The 20266-nt window shown below is 41.0% G+C and overlaps 2 protein-coding genes across 7 annotated transcripts in view; both read right to left on the bottom strand.

The window, feature by feature from the left end:
• Positions 1-171: 171 nt before the first annotated feature.
• On the bottom strand, positions 172-8745 carry ZNF639 (zinc finger protein 639). 4 transcript variants are annotated; one of them, XM_068145041.1, is made up of 7 exons: positions 8661-8745; positions 7315-7418; positions 6857-6924; positions 6576-6629; positions 6166-6273; positions 4592-4735; positions 172-4334 (listed from the first exon to the last, which is right to left on the bottom strand). In XM_068145041.1, exons 3-7 carry the CDS (start codon positions 6912-6914, stop codon positions 3187-3189), a joined length of 1512 nt encoding a protein of 503 aa, XP_068001142.1. In that variant the 5' UTR covers positions 6915-6924; positions 7315-7418; positions 8661-8745; the 3' UTR covers positions 172-3186. The 4 variants fall into 4 exon arrangements, with proteins under 4 accessions (XP_068001142.1, XP_068001143.1, XP_068001144.1 ...); XM_068145042.1 differs by having other exon boundaries at positions 4598-4735; XM_068145043.1 differs by lacking the exon at positions 6576-6629.
• A 3685-nt stretch (positions 8746-12430) lies between these two features.
• PIK3CA (phosphatidylinositol-4,5-bisphosphate 3-kinase catalytic subunit alpha) overlaps positions 12431-20266 on the bottom strand; it is a 46632-nt gene continuing 38796 nt past the window's right edge. For 2 of the 3 annotated variants that reach the window (XM_068145039.1, XM_068145040.1), the window contains exons 19-21: positions 19931-20048; positions 19613-19764; positions 12431-19354 (exon numbers count right to left, since the gene is read on the bottom strand). In XM_068145039.1, the coding sequence (XP_068001140.1) occupies positions 19084-19354; positions 19613-19764; positions 19931-20048 (541 nt within the window). In that variant the 3' untranslated portion in view covers positions 12431-19083. The remainder of the gene's footprint in view (positions 19355-19612; positions 19765-19930; positions 20049-20266) is intronic. The other variant, XR_010988159.1, reaches the window with a different exon arrangement.

The following is a 20266-nucleotide window of genomic DNA, read 5'->3' as shown; positions in this document are numbered from 1 at the left end:
TGGCTTTTGAGAGGCCGCTGCACACCGCAGAGGACAGGGGGATGCCTGTCTTGAGTTTGAACAGTGTCTGGCCCCCTGCACCTCAAACGGTAAATCTTGGCCTTTGAGCCTTTCAACAGTTCCATGGCTATCTAAAACAAAGGCAAGGACGCATGACTTTGGGTTTCCGAGTACTGTCAAAACGGCGGTTTAATGTCAGCTAAAACGACAAACACTAAGTACTTCCAAGAGTTAAAAACCACTCATTAATTTATACGTTTGATACAAGAGCATAAGAAAATGAGAACAACCACAAACAAAACAAGAGTTAATAAGCATTACAGAGACACGTTATTTGAGAATTGCTAATTTGCTGTGTTTTACTTTCTTGCAATAATTGGTGGGAGTTAAAAATCCAAAATTAGTATGTAAACTTTAGTTCAATAACAAACATCATCTAAGAAGCCGAAACACACAACACAACCTAAAGTCTCCCATGTGTGGAAAGCAAATAATGAAAATACAAACTGCTTCCAAATGCAAAACGCTTGTCATGATTTTTTGTATAGCTTCCAGCTAGAATGCTGCTCCTCAAGATGAATCTTGGAGGTAGAGTGTAAAGAAAAACAAACAACTGAACTTCATACACAGTGTTTTATAGAAAAATAAAATTAGTACTGGCATGCTCTGATTACTAATTAATGTCTTTTACTCAGGACAGAGATGAATTGCTTGATCTACAAGGTTAAAGATGACAGAATGGCTCCAGTAGTATCAAACCAGCTCCACTCACGTGTTCTCAGTTCACCTCAGTGCAGCAATGTCACAGCACTGACCTTCCATCTACATTCTTCACATAACTAGAGCAAACTCTTCTCTTCCCCTCAATGGGAACAACTTAACTGTCCTTGGCATGTAGAGTCATTCCTTTGAACCTTCCAACTTCTAGACAGCCTTCACTTTACCTATTTTTTCTAGTGCTTACTATCTTTCTTGTTTTAGCATGCAGGTCATGTGGAAGCTGATGGCCTGCTCGAGTTTCTGCTAAGGTAAATGTACTCCTGGACATTTCCATTTACTTTCTGACACATAGCAAAAAGACAATGTTAACATTAGTCCCATATTTATAAAGTCCAACCTAAGTCAAAGGTGAGAATACAGTTTGAATTGAACATCACAGGGTACGTTTTAGTTGGCAGTGACTTGGCTTCTTAACATTCCCATGGGGTATTCTTTTCACTCCCAGTTTAGATTAGAAACAACACAACTCAAAGATAGCCATAAAGTTGTTCAGGAGACAACATGCAAGTTTTTTCTGTCACGGGGCTCTGTGCTTTTTACAAGAGACTACCTCTCACCTCTCCTGTACAGGTTTGTGCTGATCTACACAAACATCACAACCACTTTTTCTTTTTTTCCACTTACCACTGTCCCCTGGAACAGCTTGCTCTCCAGAGCACAACTGCGCTGCTACATCTGTGCTGTCATCACCACGAGCAGGGTTTTAAGAGACCCAGCATTCCTCTTCCATGTACAAAATAAACTTTCCTTTCCTTGTTAACTGTATCATTGCTACTGTTTTAAGGCAGCCAGGATGGATGTATTCAAAGTGGGAAATGAGCAATACTACCACAGACACTGTTGTACTCTATGCAACAGACTAAGAAAATACAGTCAGGACACCATCAAGTTGCCCTTTTCAGTGACTACACAGATTTAGTAGTAAAACAGCATTTGAAATAGACAAAAAAGGTCTTGCCTGCAACCAAATAAAAAGATGCCAACTGGCTTGTAAAAAAAGTGGACTTTTCAGATATAATTCTCTAGGATTTAGTGAACCGTCAATATCCAGCCAATTTTTATCCTTAGCTTTAAAATTCAAATGCAAAGACCCTTGCACACCTTGAAGCTGGTAACACCCAACCTCCCTGATCAAGAATGTTTTATACATTAATTATATTTATACAAAGCTTGCATTAGACAATCTTATATTACAATTTTACAGCCAATGAAGAAAGAAACTCCACCACTGTTTCATGGGTAATTTTACCCTGCTAACTACAACAATCAAAATGACCTCGCCCTTATTTTTATCTGTCCAAGCTTCCACTCAAAAATACAGCTGCAGAATGGACTGTATATATTCACTTGTAACAATTGTAGTGGCAGATGTGTGAAATTACTTGAAAGTGATTGAAGTTAATACAATTTTCCTACTGCATCAGTGTTTTGAAGCCAGTACATAGAACTTTAAAGTCCTCAAATTACTAGCAGTAGAAAGCTAATTATAAATACACATAATAACTAATAGAGGCTTACTCTAAATGAGGTTGGTGACATACATCATTAGTGACAGCTAAATTAGCATTTAGATTGAAAAAAAACATAAATCACACTTTGTGCATTCTCAGCTGGATCACATTGCAGGTTCCCTTTACTCCTTAAAACATGACCTCATCTACACCCAAGCAATGTGTGTCTCCTTGGTGCATTAAAAAGCAGGCTATGAAGGTAAATAACAGAAATAAAAATCACGTGGGAGGTCTGCAGTACATGTGTGAAAGACACACCTGTTGATAGACCCACAGACTGGAGTTCAAATTAAACACTGCACAAAGTGAATGACAAGGTCAAATAGGTATCCCCAAAAGAAAAACAGGGCAATTTTAAAAGCTTGTCAAGAGTATGAGGTGGGAAATGCAGGCTGGTATGTCACTTTGGAGACATCCACACTTGGGAATTTTTGGAACACCTTTATCTTTGCCAGGCTGGGCTAACTTTGCTAAACATGAGCACAACCTGCTGTGACAGAGAGTAACACGAGCTGCATATGCAATTGAGATCCCCATGGTGTTACTTTAGCATGGAGCTAGATATTGTCTTGCTCTTTGTGCCTTTTAAACTCGAGAGAGCTGGTCTTGCACAGATGTGGAAATGCAGGATGACCATCAGAACTGCTACCACAATACACAACTACTCCCACTGTTTCCCCAAAAGCAGGCCCATCACAGTACAAACATGATTATTTCTACTGAAACCCCTAGGTAAGGAAACTCACAACACCAAGTTGTTAAACATGCTCTGCTGATGCAAAGATGAAAACATTGGAATTGTACAATTGCTGTTAAAAGTGTTATTTAATACCAACTTCCAGCAACTGGAAATTCATTTCAATTCTAACCAACTACTTACAGGGAAAGACAGAAATCAGGCTGTCTCATGTATCTGAAGATGACTTAAAAGATCTTTTTCGTTTCCAAACCTCATTAAACAATCAGTACACTTATGAGGCAAATCTGCTGAATGCCTGAAATCCAAGTGAGTTTTAAGGTCTTCAATCTGTCCTGTTGAATATTCACAGTATTGACACAAATAAATCCCTTCAGATAAATGAGAGCTTAAATGCTTGCAATATTCCAACATACCTGAAAATCCCTTCCCACAGTCATCACAAACATGAGGGAATATTTTGGTGTGTTCAATAGCTACGTGCCTGTTCACGTTTGTATGCAGCCTGCTCCTAAAGCCACACACTTGGCACACAAAGAAGTTTTTGCATTTGTCAAAACTGATTTTGTTTATGAGGCTGTACTGCCCTCGCTCCTTGTTATTATAGCTGTCACTTAGCTCTATCAGACGGCAGGCATGCTCGTTCACCACGTGGCTGTGCAGATCTTCCGGGTCGTTTGTTTCGTGCTCACAGAACTGACACAAATACTGCTCATCACAGCTGTGTTCCTGGAAGTGCAGGTACAGCTCGCTGCTGGAGGAGAACTGCATGTCACACTGCTCGCACCAGTACAGGTGGTCGTTGAAGTGAGTGTCTGCTATGTGCTGACTCAGGTTCTCAAATATCACAGTTTTGTAATCACAGTATTTACAGATGTACGGATCCTCCTCGTGCAGCTTTACATGCTCAATGAGCTGCACTTTGCTGGAGAAGCTTTCTTTACAAACTTTACAGATGTGGGTATCTGTACAGGTCTTATGCTTCAGGATCATGTGCTGCTTTAAATCAGAGAAGTACTTGCTATTAAACTCACAGAGCTCACACTTGTATAAGCCACTGCTGTTGGCTCTCAGCAAAGGCCATTTCTGTTGAGCTGTGATGTTCAAAGCCTGGTTCTTCTCAAACATTTTACATGCTTCCAGAGGGATTTCCTCTAGGTCCTCAGCTTCTAGCTTTTCAGGTGAGACAGTTTGTGTTTCTATATCGTGAACTTCTACAGCATTCACTTCTGTTGTAGAAATTTCTACGGTTTGAATATCAAGAGGTTTCTCTTCTTCTGTAGGGCTGTCACTGAATATAGGTGAATCACATAGGTCTCTGCACATTCCATTATTAGTACCTTTATCTGCAGGAGATAACATATAAGAGAAGGTTAAAAAACCCTCCAAAACACCTGGATCCACACTTCACTGTTCAGTTAGTTGTAGCAGCTTACAAATGCAAAAAGCAGTTCTTTTCCTCCAGACTGTTTTATGTTTAATTAACAAACAACAAACTACAAATCCTTCACCCTCTTTGGCCAAAGCAAAAAAGGTTCTTTAAAGGCCAGCAGCTGTGCTGCTCTACAAGTTCCCAGCACATGAGCTACAAATACACACTGACCTTTACCTTTATCCCTCCTTTTAGGGTCAGCATAGTGCAACCCCACAACGTTTGAATGGGACCCACTCCACTGAGAAGTCCCAGCGTGCACAGGACTCCCATCATCGTCCGTGTCTAGGCTCTGCACAGGACTGTGGAATCTACCTGCAAAGATAAACAGAAGCATTTTCTGTCATCATTTGTCCATACTAGCATCACTATGATTCTTTAATATAGCAAATAAAATCTGGGGTTCTTTACTTATTCCAGCTGTGTTTCTTCACATACTAATCACACCGTAACACACATTGAAGAAAATAACAATACTTAAAAATTACTTCCATACACACAAAAGAAGAATTCAGAAGGTGACAGCTCTGTCTTTGAAATCTCATCAAAAAATGGTCAGTTGACTACGCTGGAAAGAACTTCACAATTTTCAAATGAAACTTTACACTTGAAAGGTACAATGTTAAAAAAATGTTCTTAAATACTCCAGGGCATCCCATTTCAAAGCATAACACTTCTGAAGGCTTGCTGGCTAATTTTTCAGACTGGAAAGAAAAACAATAAAAATCCATCCTCACATTTTGCTCTGCCAAACTTTACATCCACTAGCAGCTATTTTACAGAAAGGCATTTTTTCCCCCCACAAGTACAGTTCAATGCAGTTGGGGGCCAAGTTCATATGAAAACTTATTTACATCAGGTTTACATTACTTAGTGAATATTTAGATATAGAAATCTAATCACCATTATAAATGCTGTAAAACAGAAGGATCTTTTTGTCATCTACTTTGAAAAATGTATTTCAGTTATAATGATTAAACAACCTTCCATCAGTCTAAGGCACATAGATATAGAAGCGTGTAAGCCTAAGGCATATAGATATAGCAGACCATCAGCATCCTGTCCTGTAACAAGCACAGTGTGTCCAGTGGGAATAGGAAGTGTTAGTGTCCCTGTGCTCAGCCCTGGTAAAGCCACAGCATGAATACTGTGTTCAATTCTGGGCACCACAGTATAGGAAAGGTATTGAGGTCCTAGAGTGTGTCCAGAGAAAAGTAACAAGGCTGGTGAGAGGTTTGGAGGGTGCCACACGAGGAGCAGCTGAGGGACCTGGGGCTGCTTAGTCTGGAGAGAAGGCAGCCAAGGAGAGATCTTATTGCTCTCTACAACTACCTGAAAGGAGGCCAATGTTGGCCTCATCACCCAAGTAACTAGTGATAGGATGAGAGGAAATGACCTTAAGCTGTGCCAGAAGAGGATCAGACTGGATATTAGGAAAAAGGTCTTTCCTGAGAGTGGTGAGGCATTGCAACAGGCTGCCCAGGGAGGTGCTGAAGTCTCCATCCCTGGAGGTATCCAAGAAGTCTGCAGATGGGGCACTCCAGGATACAGTTTAGTGATCACAGTACTTGGGTTACGGTCAGACTTAAAGGTCTTTTCCAACCTTAATGATTTTACGATTGATTCTCTGATCACAACAATGCTTGGAAATCACCCACTATGCACTCTGTATTCTATTTCTATGACTAGGAGCACGACACACATAGTAAAGAACTGCAGAACAAGACACCACAATGCAGTCTTACCTCTGTTTTCAGAAAACTTGATGTCTGGCTGTTTCATCGAACAGACGCTATAGCAGTGGTCAGAAAAAATTCCACTGTTGTCTATGTATCTGCTTGTGCCTGAAGAATCTAAACCAACCAAACAAAAAGGCAAGTTTTAATGCTTACACGTTGATGTATTTTTATTATGCATTTAATGCTCACCACAATTCTCTTCACTGATGATATGTTTACTTCTTGTGCTGGCGGAATTCTGTACTGGCCTGATAACATTTCTGTTGTGATTTACAATTTTCAGCTGCTGCCCTGATGTTGAGTATCAGATAAAGCCACCACCAAGCTGTTCTCAATAAAGACAGTGACTAGAGCACAGTTTAGTCAGCACTGAGGACTTCTGGAAACCCCCATCCCAGCTTTCACAAAATTCCTACCCTTGTGTGTTAGTAGAATCATCCTCGTTTTGTATCTTGAGCAAGTTTCCCCGTCTGCAGGGAGTACAAACAAAACCACTCAGAGGCACTGACTGAATGTGGCTTAACAACAGAGCACGCAGAGCAGGCACTCAATACATTCAGACCCCGACTTCTTATCCCACCACCCTTTATGGTACTAATTTTTCATGTGTTAGCTCATGTGGTTCCTTCTCATAAAGTAATTACTATGAGAGGAAAAAAACACCTTCAAGAGTACAGAACTCAACCTCTAGACTGACCTGAGTATCGAGAAGGATGCAGTGTCTTCCTTTTCCTCTTTTTAGGATGCTCATTCATTTTGCACAGTCTAAATTAATCGTAAAATGAAAACATTGAAGGATTAAATTTGTTTGTATTTAGATTACCTTTCATTGCCTTATAAATCAATACAAACATTTTGAAAATCCTCACATGAATACAGGAGTTTTTTCCTACTCCTCTCTCCTGACCCTCAGCCCATTTTGTTACAGTTCAGAACACATTAAATGCACACAAGCACTGAAGCCTCATTTCATGTTCCTGCCCTGGAACAAAAGGTTCAGCGTAAGAACAGACAGGTCAGGACTCCAGGCACTCAAGTACTCAATGTAACCTACAAAGCAGCTGTCCAATGCTCTGGTGTTTTGGCATTCTGAGGCAGAGTCCTTGAGATAAAGGTTTTAATATTGAAAATACAAATAAAATCGTGCTCTCTTACCACAAGTCCTCGACTCTTCAGTATCAGCAAGCAGAGCAGCTAAGAATCTGGCGGCTGTACAGCTTTCAAATATGGTGAATACATCAGTTAATGATGATATTCATCTGTAAGGCAACAGCATTTTAAGACACTTTAAAACATGAGCACAGAATAAATTTAAAAGTCAGACACACAAGTACTACAAAGAATGAAATTACAGAAATTCAACCTAAAAAACCCAACATAAAATCTTACAAATGTTGGTTCAGAGTATCAAAATGAGCAGATAGAGGTATTTGAGTGTTTTGTTTTGCTTCAAGATTTAGTTGGATTTCACTGCACTTCACAGCACCTGGCAACGTAAAAATATTAAGACATGACACTAAAAGTACTGGAGCTATTATAGCTATAGGCCAAATCAGTTTTGAAGAAAGGGCTGTGCACACGGAATCTGATGGGATTCACCCCAACACTGGAGCACTTAAGGGCCCAGGTTCTTCTAAAGCCTAAGTCAATGAAAGCATGAAATAAAAGGTCCTCAAGTAAACTGTTCTCGTGAAATAACGTCCGACTTAGATACACAGACAACCCCGGGGGTTTAGCATCGTCTAGGAGCATCAAATACCCCCACCGCCTTTTCTGACTGTGAGAGAAGAACCTGCATTGTACTGAAACACAAGTTTGATTCCCATTAACGCGGCTCAACCTGCTCGCCAAGGATCGGCCCACAGGACAGTAACGCTCGTTACTCGTCTCCAGCCACTTTCCCCGGTACACCGTTCCCAGAAGCTCGGCGTGATTACGGGGAAGACTGAGGAAGGCCCTAAAACACGAGACCCGCGGCCCTGGCAGAAGCCGCAGTGGGGAACCACGAGCGGGAGCGCGGCACTCGCGCCGCTCCGCCCCGGAGGCTGCGGCGGGGGAGTCGCGGGCGGCCGCGAGGCGCGAGCCGCGAGCCGGAGGCAGGGGCGAGGCAGCAGCCACGTTCTGGCGGCGGAGAAAGGGCCCAGCCCGGAGCCGCCACCGGGGATCGCCGCAGGCCCAGCCTCGCCTCAGCGTGCGGAAAGGCGGCGGCCGGAGCGTGCAGCGGAGCGTGAGTCATTGCTCAGCCACCTTCACCGGGGACGGAGGGGGACAGGGCGAGTCACTCGCCTCACGCCGGCGGGCGCGGGTCCGCGCCTCAAATGGCGGCGGGGCGAGGGGCAAGATGGGGGCGGGTGCTGAACGCCGTTCCGCGAGACCCGGGCCGCACGCGGCTGTCTGAAGGCCTGGAGGGAGGCGGACGCTGGCTGGGGCACGGAATTCCCCGCGGGGGCTGCGGGCGATGCCGGCAGCCGCTCCCCTCCTGTCTCGGCCCCGGGACTCACCTTCCGCTCCGCGCCCAGCACGGGCCACGGCCGCCCTCGAACGCGTCGCTCCCCGCGGGGAAGGGGCGGAGCGGGCGGCGGCCGCCGACATGGCGCCCCCTGGAGGTCGCAGCGACGCCTGCTGCTTCCCCCCGCCCTCGACTCCGTCCTAAGCGGGGAGGGGACAAATATTTTTCGTCTTTTAATTTATACACTATAGCGTCATCCCACCGCAGCAAAACGAACACGCGGAGAAGGTCAAGCAGCACATTTGCAGAGGGAGGCTGAGTCCAGGGCTCGCAAAGCTCTTGGCACCGTCCCCTGTCCTTCTAGAAATGCCAACAGCAAATAGGCTCGGTGTTGTGCCACCCACACGCGTCTGATGTTACAGCAAATGCACGAGGGTAGAAGCTAGGGGTTAAAGCTTCTGAATCAATGTAAAATAAGGATTGGGAAAAGTAAACAAAGGAGCTTTCTCCTTCCCCACCATTCCTGCATTTATAGCCCTTAAAGAATCACACAGTTCTGCTCACTTAAGCTGGGGGGTTTGTTCTATTTTAATCCACAGGAAAAAGGAATAAGTTATATCTATCTTCAAAGGTGAATATTTCAAACAGCATCTCAATACTTTGAAAAATAAGTAATTTAGGTGGAAGACACAAGGAAGACTATTACAGTCACTTATTTTGTTCATTAAATTTCACCAAGCATTTAATTTATTGAGCTGTTCTGCTTTGGCTCAGTCTGAAGTTACCTAACTTTAACATCAAACTTTTAATTAGCAGACACTCTACAACATCCCTAAAGTTGTTGCTCCACTGAATACTAAAAAACCCCACCCTGCCTCTGGCCTCTGTTTTGTTCATTAGCTGGAAGTTGAGATTGGATTTATTCTGTATGTTAGTCTTTGTCCTGAAACTTGGAAACATGTCTTTGAGGTGATCTGAGTTAGATAGAGCTGCATAAAGAGCTTCATCCTGTGATCACAAAGAAGTTTTGATGGTATGGAGCATGAATATAAAGGTACCCTTTTGGAGGCACACTACTGAGCTCTCAAATTACATAAATGTGTTCTGTTATCTCCTGAACTAAATTACTGATCAAACAAGATCCTGACATCCCAGTTCAGTTTGTTCTCCCTTGTTTAGTCCAGCCATAAGAACTGAGGCTGTCCCATGACAGTTTGTGTTAAAGGCCTCAAATTTGCCTTGGCCACCCAAAAGGGTGGATGCCCACATATTTCTCCTTCTATTCACCAAAATGTTTCCCGTGTCAGTATTCCCCCAAAGCACTTCCCCCAGTTCCCAGCAGAGGGCAGTAATGGGAATGTAAAAATCTGTGATTTACCAAGTTAAAGGCAAAGCAAACAAGCGAATAACACACAACCAAAAGCCAAACAAACTAAATACAAACCCAGCCCTTTGCTTTCAATTCAGTCCTGCTTGGTGAGCCAAACTCAAGCTAACCAAGGCACTATAGAACTTTTCTGTACCTTTTGACTGATTTCTTCTCCACACAAAGCAACACAGACCAACACCACCTATGTCAATTAAAAAGACAAGACTCTGAAAGAGAAACATCAGAGGAGCTCTCCTGTGAAGTTGTAGACCCATTTCAAAGTCACAGGCATCAGCATTATTAATACTCTAAACAGAAAACGTCTAAATGAGTCTCATTTTCTAAAGCATGTGCTTGGGACGTTCAAAGAGCACTGGATCAGGTTCCAATCACTCAGAATCCATTCCAACTGGAAATACAGAAAAGCCCATTTTGTTTCAATAAGCAACACAGATGCTGCTTGTTCAAATTAGCAAGGATGGAGCCCTACCAAAAAAATGAAGAATGGAGTAAACCCTTTCTTCAGTGAAATCAGGAAGAAGCTCATGATAATAACATTTGCTGAAGGTAGATTTTAAAAGGACACATAGGAGTTTAACTGAGCTATCTTGTCTGGCATCAGTTTTATTGGTCTTTTAAACCTGGGCTTAGATTTTGGATGAAGTCTTTCCAACGCAGGTTGGAAACCAGACTGATTTCCAAGCCTAGAATGAGGAGGGCTCATTGAGATTCCTGTGCTACAGCAAGCTGCCCACATTGCAAATCATTCTTCTGTTTCGCCAGCATTATTTTACAAGTTATCCATACTTTCTTTGATGCTATAGGGATCAAGACTTAGATTGCCATGTGTGATTTTTGTGGTAATGGCAGTGAAGTCTAAAATTTGCATTCGAAGAAGAACTGCTGATCCCCATTCCCTGAACCATCCTCTGCATCTAGAACAAGGCAGTGACCACTCATAACCATTTCATAGTTAAATAGAAAAAGCAAAGCTCAGCTTGTGCTACAATAAACACAAGTTTCATCTGTTAGTTCAGGTCTCTGAACTACCTCAAAATGGCTAGCCATACATTGCTTCACTTTCTCCACAGAGCTCAGCTTGAGCTTCAAAATAACTGCAAGGATACTGATGTCCACCTTTTACAACAGAATTTAATTCAGTGTTCACTGAGCACCTGCTGGAGCCTTACCCTTTTCAAAAGCCAGTCAGCAGTGATCTGAAACATAATTGATGAGTGTACAAACTTTGAAGCTTAAAAGGGACAAAGATGTGTAGGACTGACCTCATTAAAACCCCCAACACTTCCCTCATCTGTCAAAAAAATGTGACATTCTCAACAAGAGTGTTCAAATCCCTCCCACAATGAGTTAGTTAGCAACTGAAGTCCAGAATAGACCAATGCAACCATGGAAGCAATTCCATTGGAGCCCCATGTTCTTCACTTGCCAGTAATTTCCCAAATACATTTCTCACCCTTTCAGAATTAGTACTGGAAGCAAAAATTTGGTTGTTTTAAAACTACAATTTCTGTTCTGAAAGCCTGAGAGATCCTTCAAAACCACACCAGACTGATTCCGTAGGGGTTTTAGAACCATCCAGCTGAGACATTCCAGTAACATCTGCTCTCTCTGGTATGAGATTTAACACATCCAAGTGCCAGGTTCTGCACATTGGCCACAGCAACCCCATGCAGTGCTACAGGCTGGGGTCACAGTGGCTGGAGAGCAGCCCTATGCAAGCCCTATGGGGAGAGACTGAGGGAGCTGGGGTTGCTTAGCCTGGAGAAGAGGTGGCTAAGGGGAGACCTTATTGCTCTCTACATCTACCTGAAGGGAGGTTGTAGACAGGCGGAGGTTGGTCTCTTCTCCCAGACAACCAGCAGCAGAACAAGAGAACACAGTCTCAAGCTGCACCAGGGGAGGTTTAGGCTCGAGGTTAGGAAGAAGTTCTTCACAGAGAGAGTGATTGGCCATTGGAATGGGCTGCCCAGGGAGGTGGTGGAGTCACCATCACTGGAGGTGTTCAGGAGGAAACTGGATGGGGCGCTTGATGCCATAGTTTAGTTGATTAGATGGTGTTGGATGGATAGGTTGGACTCTATTATCTTGAAGGTCTTTTCTAACATGGTCTATTCTATTCTTATCAGAACTTTTACAGCTCATACCTAAAATGTTATTTTGAAGATCAATTTGTGCTGGAAGGAAGGCCAAGTGCATTTAGGACTTCCCACCCATAAATAATGCAAACTCTATTTCTATCCCCCCAAACCCCAAATTAACTGATGCTCACAGTTCTTATCTTGCCTGTCTCAAAAGTGAGGCTGCAACACCGAATCACACCTCGAAGGCTGCAGATTCCTTAAATTCTCGCTTCAGAATCTGCCAGTGTACCAACCATGTTATTTTCATGTTGCAGTTAGTATATACAGTAACACTCAGAAGTGTGATAAAAATTGAAAGTAGTTTTTTTTTTTAATAAACAGCATGTGATACAGACTGCAAAGATAAATAAAAAGCAGAGACTTTTTACAGTTTCCCATGAACATGAACTACAATAAGTATCATAGGCCAAACTTTTGGTACTTAGGTAGCACAGCAGAAGGGGAGGGTAGGGGGAAGAAAGGGTTGTGGGGTTTTTGGGGGGGGCTTGTGTTTGTTATTTTTTTTTCCTTTTTCTTTTTTATGTTTTTATTTTTTCTGTTGAAGTACTGCAGGACTCCTCAGTATGACACCACATGCATGTTGCTGCATCTTAAATACTTCTTTTGTCCCATATTACTACAAACATTTTGCTTTCTAACTACTTCACCACAGGACCTTTATCACAGAATGACATACACATGGCAACATCCCCTCCCTCCCCACCCCCCAGTAGTGGTTATTTCAAAGACAATTGTCTCCTTTTTAAAGGTTATTTCAAATGCTGCTGGGTGTTTATACTCTGCTTTTGATGCTGACACGTAACTGCCACCAGCTTCAGGCAACATCAAGAGATTACACCCTCCTGGGCTCTATTTATCCAAAATGCCAACAGGGCTGCCTTAGGAAGAGCACCACCAGCAGGTCAAAGGAAGTGAGCCTTTACCCTGCCCCACTGCTCAGCACTGGTGAGGCTACACTTGGACTGCTGGGGCCAGTGCTGGGCTCCCCAGTACAAGTCAGTCATGGACATACTAAAACAAGTCCAACAACAGCTATGAAGATGATGGATATGAGAGAAGGCTAAGAGAGCTGGCATTGCTTAGCCAGGTGAAGAGAAGGCTCTAAAGGCATCTTGTTAATATATACAGATACTTGATGGAGAGGATAAATACAATAGGAAAAGCTTTCTCAGTGCTGCCCACTAAAGGACATTAGAAAGTGAAACAAATTTCATGTAAACATTAAGTAAAAACTTTTACTGTGGACTCCTCTTTCTTGAGCAGACTCCAAAACCAACTGTACAATGTTCTGGTCAACCTGCTCTAGCTGACCCCGTTTTGAACAGGGATCTCCAAAGATCTCTGCCAACCTCAATGATTCTGTGTGATTCTGTGAATTTCTGCACTTGCGGTGCCAGTTGTAATTTCACACCTGAGAATTCAGGTGATCAGACTGCAGCCACATAGTCCAGACCTCTTCCTTTTCTTTCCCCTACCCCAAATGAAACAATAAGATAACTTTGGACAGCTTGGGACAGTTGTTAACACAGGATATAGAACACTATTAATAAAGCCTGGAAAGAGATTAAAAGTAGTTAAACTAAAGAAGTAAGGCAGAATGAGATTGCAGCTATGAATAGCAGTTGGCTCTCAAGGATGAAGATATAAAATTATTAGGAGAAAAACTGCTTCCACTTGAATTTCTGTAACTTAAAACACAATTAAGTCAGGCTTAACTGGAATTAATTTTATTACTAGAACAGTTTCTTAACAAAACTTAGGCAGTCATACTGAAATGAATGGTTCTTAAGCCTGTTTAATAGTTAGTGGGGATCTGGCACCAGAGTTTTGTAAAGAGTCAAGATAGAAGAGTGCAGTTTTGGCTTTTCTTACGAGGAAGGAATATTGCATCACATACAGAAGTGACAGTAAGGACACTTTTATACAACCCAACGAAGATGCTTCAAAGTACAGATAGTGCATTGCTTCAATTGACCTTCTCTTACAAATATTTTTGTTGTTCTTATGCTATGGGTCCTTTTTAGAAGAGAGGGGTGTTGGAGAGAGAAGAGACAGAGGGATTCACCTCTGGCTTAGAGTCAGAAATGCTAACACAGTAAGGCCTCGTACTGCTAAGAGTCTACTCCATAAAGCTCAGAAGTAAAGAGTGTGAATTTAAGAATTCTTTATACTACAAAAATGTAGGAAGAGGAAACATTTGAGCTAGCAAGCAATAAAAATCCCAGAAGTCACAAAAAATGAAAGTAACTATACAGAATTATATCAGGTAAGAATTGGAGAGCTGAGAAGGTTAGTTAATAAAGACTGCTTCCAAGCAAAATTGCCAAGTGTTTATCTGGACTGCTAGTAAACATTCCTCTCCTTAGGAGAACATCATGCATACTAACTAATATGAGTAAGTTATCTGGAACTTTAATACACATACCATCAAATTCTGATTTCACATGCTTTTGTGAATCCAGAGTGATTCTGATGAAGTCAGTGTTATGTCAGCATAAAGTGAAACCAGAATTTCTCAAGGACCAGAGCACCTACAGACTTGATTAGTGGATGCAGATAGACAACTTCTATACCCAGTTTCCAGCTGTCATTCCTTCATTAACACAGATGTAAAAATTAAACCCAAATCCCCACCCCCAAACCCACCTCAGCTGCAGGGTTGGTGAGCTACACATTTTGGACAGATAGAGCCTTACCTAAACTGAGACAACTGTCAGCACAAAAAGAGATACAAATTCATGGTTTGTATGAAACATGTATTGCAAAATTAAATTGGGATTCAACAATCTGCAACATCCACAGCTATATAGTATAGATATATAAAAAACCCAACAAGACAAAACGTGGTTCTTCCATTCAAGTAAAACTAAAACAAGAGAAAGATGTTTAAAAGAAAAACAAAATCCATCTCAGAAGCAGCAAGTCACAATTCTTTCTGTAATACCACGCCATTTCATTAACTTGAAGCATTTTCAAGATGCCAAAAGGCATCATCAAAATGGTAATTTCAAGTGGCTTTTTTGATATCTGTGTTTTGAATGGGTCCAGCCCAGGTCTGCAACCTGTACAGACATGCAAAACAGGAGGAATTCTTCATTATTAAGAGCAGACGTTGGAACATGCCGGTTATAAAATGACAAAGCAAGAGAAAAAATGATTTCAAATTGTCAAACATGGGCTATTGACTGCTGAAGGGCATTCAATATTTTACATAAAGGAAAGTTGGGATGAAAAAAAAAACCCCAAACCCAAACCCACTGAAAACAATCCTCCAAACCAACCAACAGCAGGGTCATCACGTACAAAGTTCTCTACAAGCTTGGTAATTCCTACATTGCCCTTAATATGCAGGTTTGTATTTGCTCCACAAGATGCCAAACCACTCTTTTTTTAAATAACATTACACTGAAAGTCTGCTTTGTCTATGATAAAAATTCCTAATGCACCCTTTCAGACCAGAAAAGTGTGCATATGTAAGTCAGTACAGATGCCTTTTCTGCTACCTTTAGGAAAGCAAAGACTCTATTCTAAAGTAAAACTAATCTGCAGCAGCCTGCTCTGTCATTAAATCAGCTTCACAGTACAAAAAAAGTTACTGTTTTTAGATTGGTATTTCACTAAATCACCATTTCCTAATGCTTTGTAAAAAACACATGGCCCAATCCTGGGCTCCTCACCCTGGCAGTCCTACTGCAAAGTTTTGCAAGAGCGAAGTGTTCGGAGTCAATTCAAGCTCAAAATGAGCTACTTAGTGTTTTGTGCAGCCAATTCTCAGAGTAAAGGGAACATTTTCAGATCTCCACAAAGAGGGAAGAGTTAAATAATAAACCCCCAAAACTTCAAGCAATCTCTGTAAAAATTTAGAGCTCAGCTAAAGGTGCTTTCACACAGTATAAGCAGATCTTACTTCCGATAGAACAGATGGAATTCTCTCATTTACTCCAACATAAGTAGTTTCTCCACCACCTTCATTGAATTTACATCAGCCCAAAACTGCCGTCACAGATTAAGGTAATTAGGGTTGAACACTCTGAAGATGAAAAAAGGAGGATTATTTTTTATCTTGAAACTGGCAGAATGTTTTTCAAATGCCCATGCTGGTTATAGCAAGAACAACTGCTTGAAGCCCATGAGCCTCTCCTGCCTTTTTTTTGGGGTTGTTTTAAATTTTAAAGGCTATCATCCCAAATACATTAACTCTGTAGCACTATGAAGTTTCCTTTCTTTTACCATTTGATATTCATAATGAGTTTCACAACTTTTGCACAGCATTTAGTTGCAGTAGCTTTTGGAAACAGAGCCTGATTCATAGCTTTGTGCAAAAAGGGTGCAGAACACTGCATGCTTGAACTCAAAGACATTTATACTCATATTTACAGCAGTAAATTGCTAAGGTGTTGAGTACAAAAGAACTCAGGTTCACAACACACAATAAATTTGAGTTAATCCTTTCATCCAGGCTGGAAAAGGCTGACTATTTCTTTAGATAAATGAGGTAAAGCATTGTTTCAATACCAGATAAATAAGGATAATATAGCACCTAAAGTAGCATTTGTGCAACCGTTTTTACTCAGTTAAATTAAGAGTTACAGCCAACAGGGTTTCAGATTTTCAAATTCATTTGAAACTAAGCCATGTTTTAAGAGAGCTAAAATATTAGAGGTGTTGACTGCAAAGTATGCAAAGTAATACACACAAGGGTAATTTGGTTTAGAAAAGACGACCAAGATTAGCAGGAGCTAAAATATTTCAACAAAAAGGAATATGTAACAGTCAAAGAGAGTAATGGGGAGTCTGTTGGACTACTCCCAAATATTTAACAGGATGAAGGAAATAAAACTTCACATTCCCCATCCTATTCTTGGAACTTCGGTAGTTTTCACAAGAGCAGGCTTCCCCCAACAATATCAAGTATCCATGGGTGCAGTAAATCAACTGCAGGATCTTGACTATGAAAGTGTCTTGAGAGACCAAAGCCTTGGTTTTACAATCCCCAAAGTCTTTCATAGCATAATCAATTGCACATTTTAAATATATCACAATTTGCTAAATGAAGCCAACCACTCATTACCTCATCAGTACAGCCTGCACAAGGTACAGTCTATTTATCTATTTGTATTCTATAACACCAGCTCTCAGCATATTTTATATTACATGTGGTATTGCACTTTGGGTGGCACCTTGGTGCCTGTTTGCAAGTGAATGAGCTGAACCCCCCCCCAAAAAAAAACTCCAACCCTTTGGAATTCATTCCAAGTGCTGCCAATCTAGCTAGTTAAAAATGTCGGGGTGGACACCACCCTCAGAATCACAGGCTTCACTAATTAAAAACAAACAAAAACAAACTACTGTTTAATAATTAGACAAAAAAAAAAACAAAACAACAGCCCTACCTCAAGCTGTGCATTAGGGCAATCTGAAATCCTTGGTAGTCTGAACAGTTTGAAAAGGTGGTGCCAATGTAACTGATTGCACACATGGTAGTTGTGTTAGGGGACGACACCTAGATATACAAATACCTACTACACATGCGCACGCACAAAACAGACAAAGCTATCAAATGTTTGGTAACTCCACATGCTTTGAGCTAGCCAACGTATATCTGCTGTATGCTGAACTGCTTATTACTGATCATAGTGAAAAAATCTAAATTGCTACTTCTCATTTATCTGTTACTGGGTTAAACAACCACTTTCAAAAGGAAGAAGAAAGAGGAGAAATGGTGGACCCAAGGATGAAGGGTTTAAAAATGTATGTTCCTTGAATAGCCAGCGTATCACTTCGGTCATGTGAAGAGTGATGCTCAAAAATTTTTGAAGAGACTTAGGCCAAGTTCACCTCTGGCATCAATAGGTGTACCTCCCACTATTTCAATGGTACTTGTGTCCTCTTTCACCAGGGCTGAATTTGGTCCTAGGAGTTTATCTAGTCACCTTCAAGTGATGTTAATGGAAACGGGAGTCTTGGACAGATAGAACTGGGCTGCAAAATTAAAAGAGTGAATATTGGACAAATCATGTAAATAAAGAATATATATTAATAGTAGTTCCTATTATATAAATAGCCTTTATAAAAAAATAATCTTTCAATAATTTTAATAACTCACCTTTCTTTAGGTTCTGGAAAACATGTATGAAAAAAATCTATTCAGTTCAAGTTAGATTAAAGCAAACCTAAGATGAACACTACAGCTCTCTGTTGCACTAAACCCAATTCTGACCATTCAATTTCCAGGTTAGTCAGTTTTTGGGGATGACAGGGAGTTTCTTTGTGAAGGTACGAATTGCACTGCTAGAAATACTGAGCAGAAGAAACACCACACTGAATGGGCCTCCTGCCCACTTCATTCAGAAACTGTGCAGATGATGGACCCAGAAATCAGAGGGTCATCTAAACCCCACAAATGCTGATGCCTCTGAAGCACATTTAAAAGGCACTGTCCTCTCACTATTGTTTTCAGATCTTTGAGATAAAAACTCCTTCCCTTCAAACTATGCCGCATTTAAGTATTTGCTATCACTTCAATTCTCTTTCCACTCTTCTCAATCCAACATAGTCTCTACCTGCTATACCAGATCTAAGATAATACATGATGGACTCTATGTTCATGCTAGCACTATTTTCTTTTTCCTTCTGATTTGTCCTATCAAATGAAAAAGGAAACATTCTTCCAAGTTTACCTTTTTGGGCTTAAGGCATAACATGAAGTCACACATCATACGAAAGCTTAGTTTTTGAAGTGTACAATTTCAGTGCTATCTGAAACCCTGTTTTACATTATTTTTTCAACAGCTGTCTGAACAGTTCATCTCTTTTCTTGCCACAAATTCTAATGTTGTTCATGGTTTGTGCAATTCCTATGCAACCAGTCTTTGCTGCTAACAGGTATTAACAGTGCAGTACCCACAAAGCGGGATATAGTTCTTGTTTTGTTTGCTTTCATCTCAGTTCAAAGCATGTTGCTTTATTGTGTGGAAGATCCAGTCCATTTTTGTTGTCCAGCCACCATGGTGAGCATCATTCATTTGCTTCATGAAGTACTCAAGAGCTTCCTGCTCAGTTTTGTCCAATGCAAGGGTCTTTCGAATGTATGCAATGTCGTCAAATGACTGCAGTTCTGGCATTCCTGAGCCAAGCATCATGGAGAAAAGATTTATGAAGAGATTGGCATGTTGCCTAATTGCTAGATAAGCCTTGTAACACATCTCCTGAAACCTGGAAAAGACAGGGCGAAAAAATTTCAGTGTATTTCCCTACTAGAGGCATATTACTGCTGTACCTCCACAACACTGGAGGTAACTGGACGCTGAAAAAACCCCAGCACAGTCTTTTGAGAACACCATAATGAGGCTGAGAAAATATACTCATCTCCCTACTTACAATATCTTCATTTCTGGAAGAAGGAGACACTAGTAGTAAAGTGCATTTTAGCTACTAAATACATGAAAGTCAAATGCTTAAAAAAAGGCTCACCTTTCAAACTCCCTTGTTTTGGTACATTCTTGGGCTCCCTTACTGATCACTATTAAAAAGTCTTGTGTTAAGACAAATGGCACACGCTCTCTTTTATAGCCAAATTTCTTCTTCTTGTGATCGAGGAAGTGTCCAAAATCAATGTGAAACAGCTTAAAAAGACAGAAAGGTATTTTAAGATGAGTAATTCCTTGTTTAAACTGCATCATAGTAAAATTGATAATTTTGTTTAAACAAAATAAATTCATTTGAACTAAACTCATATCTGGGAGGTGACATTAAGCTATGTTTTGAACAAAAAAACCAAACGTATCTTACTTGTCCATCATCTTTTACCATGATGTTACTATTGTGGCGATCACCGATGCCCAGGATAAAGGTAGCAACACAGTAGCCAGCACAAGAACGTGTAAACAAGTCAATAGCTGCATCATACCTATTGAAAACAAAAAAAAGTGACATTTCCTACAGATATTCTGACAATAAAAAAAGTACAAAGTTGTTTTTATCCTCCCTTCCTTTTGAGGAAGGACCAGCTTCTACTGTCTTCTCTTAATGAAGCAGAACTCCTGGACTTTATCATTTTATCAAAGTAAGGAAGAAGTTCAGCATACTCTGAAAACAGAAGTAATTACAGCTAGATCACAGTAAACT

This window comes from Melanerpes formicivorus, unplaced genomic scaffold (assembly GCF_026170545.1).
Source record: "Melanerpes formicivorus ecotype bairdi unplaced genomic scaffold, bMelFor1.0.p_v2 SCAF_12, whole genome shotgun sequence".
NCBI lineage: Eukaryota > Metazoa > Chordata > Aves > Piciformes > Picidae > Melanerpes > Melanerpes formicivorus.
This window is presented reverse-complemented; position numbering and strand designations above follow the sequence as displayed.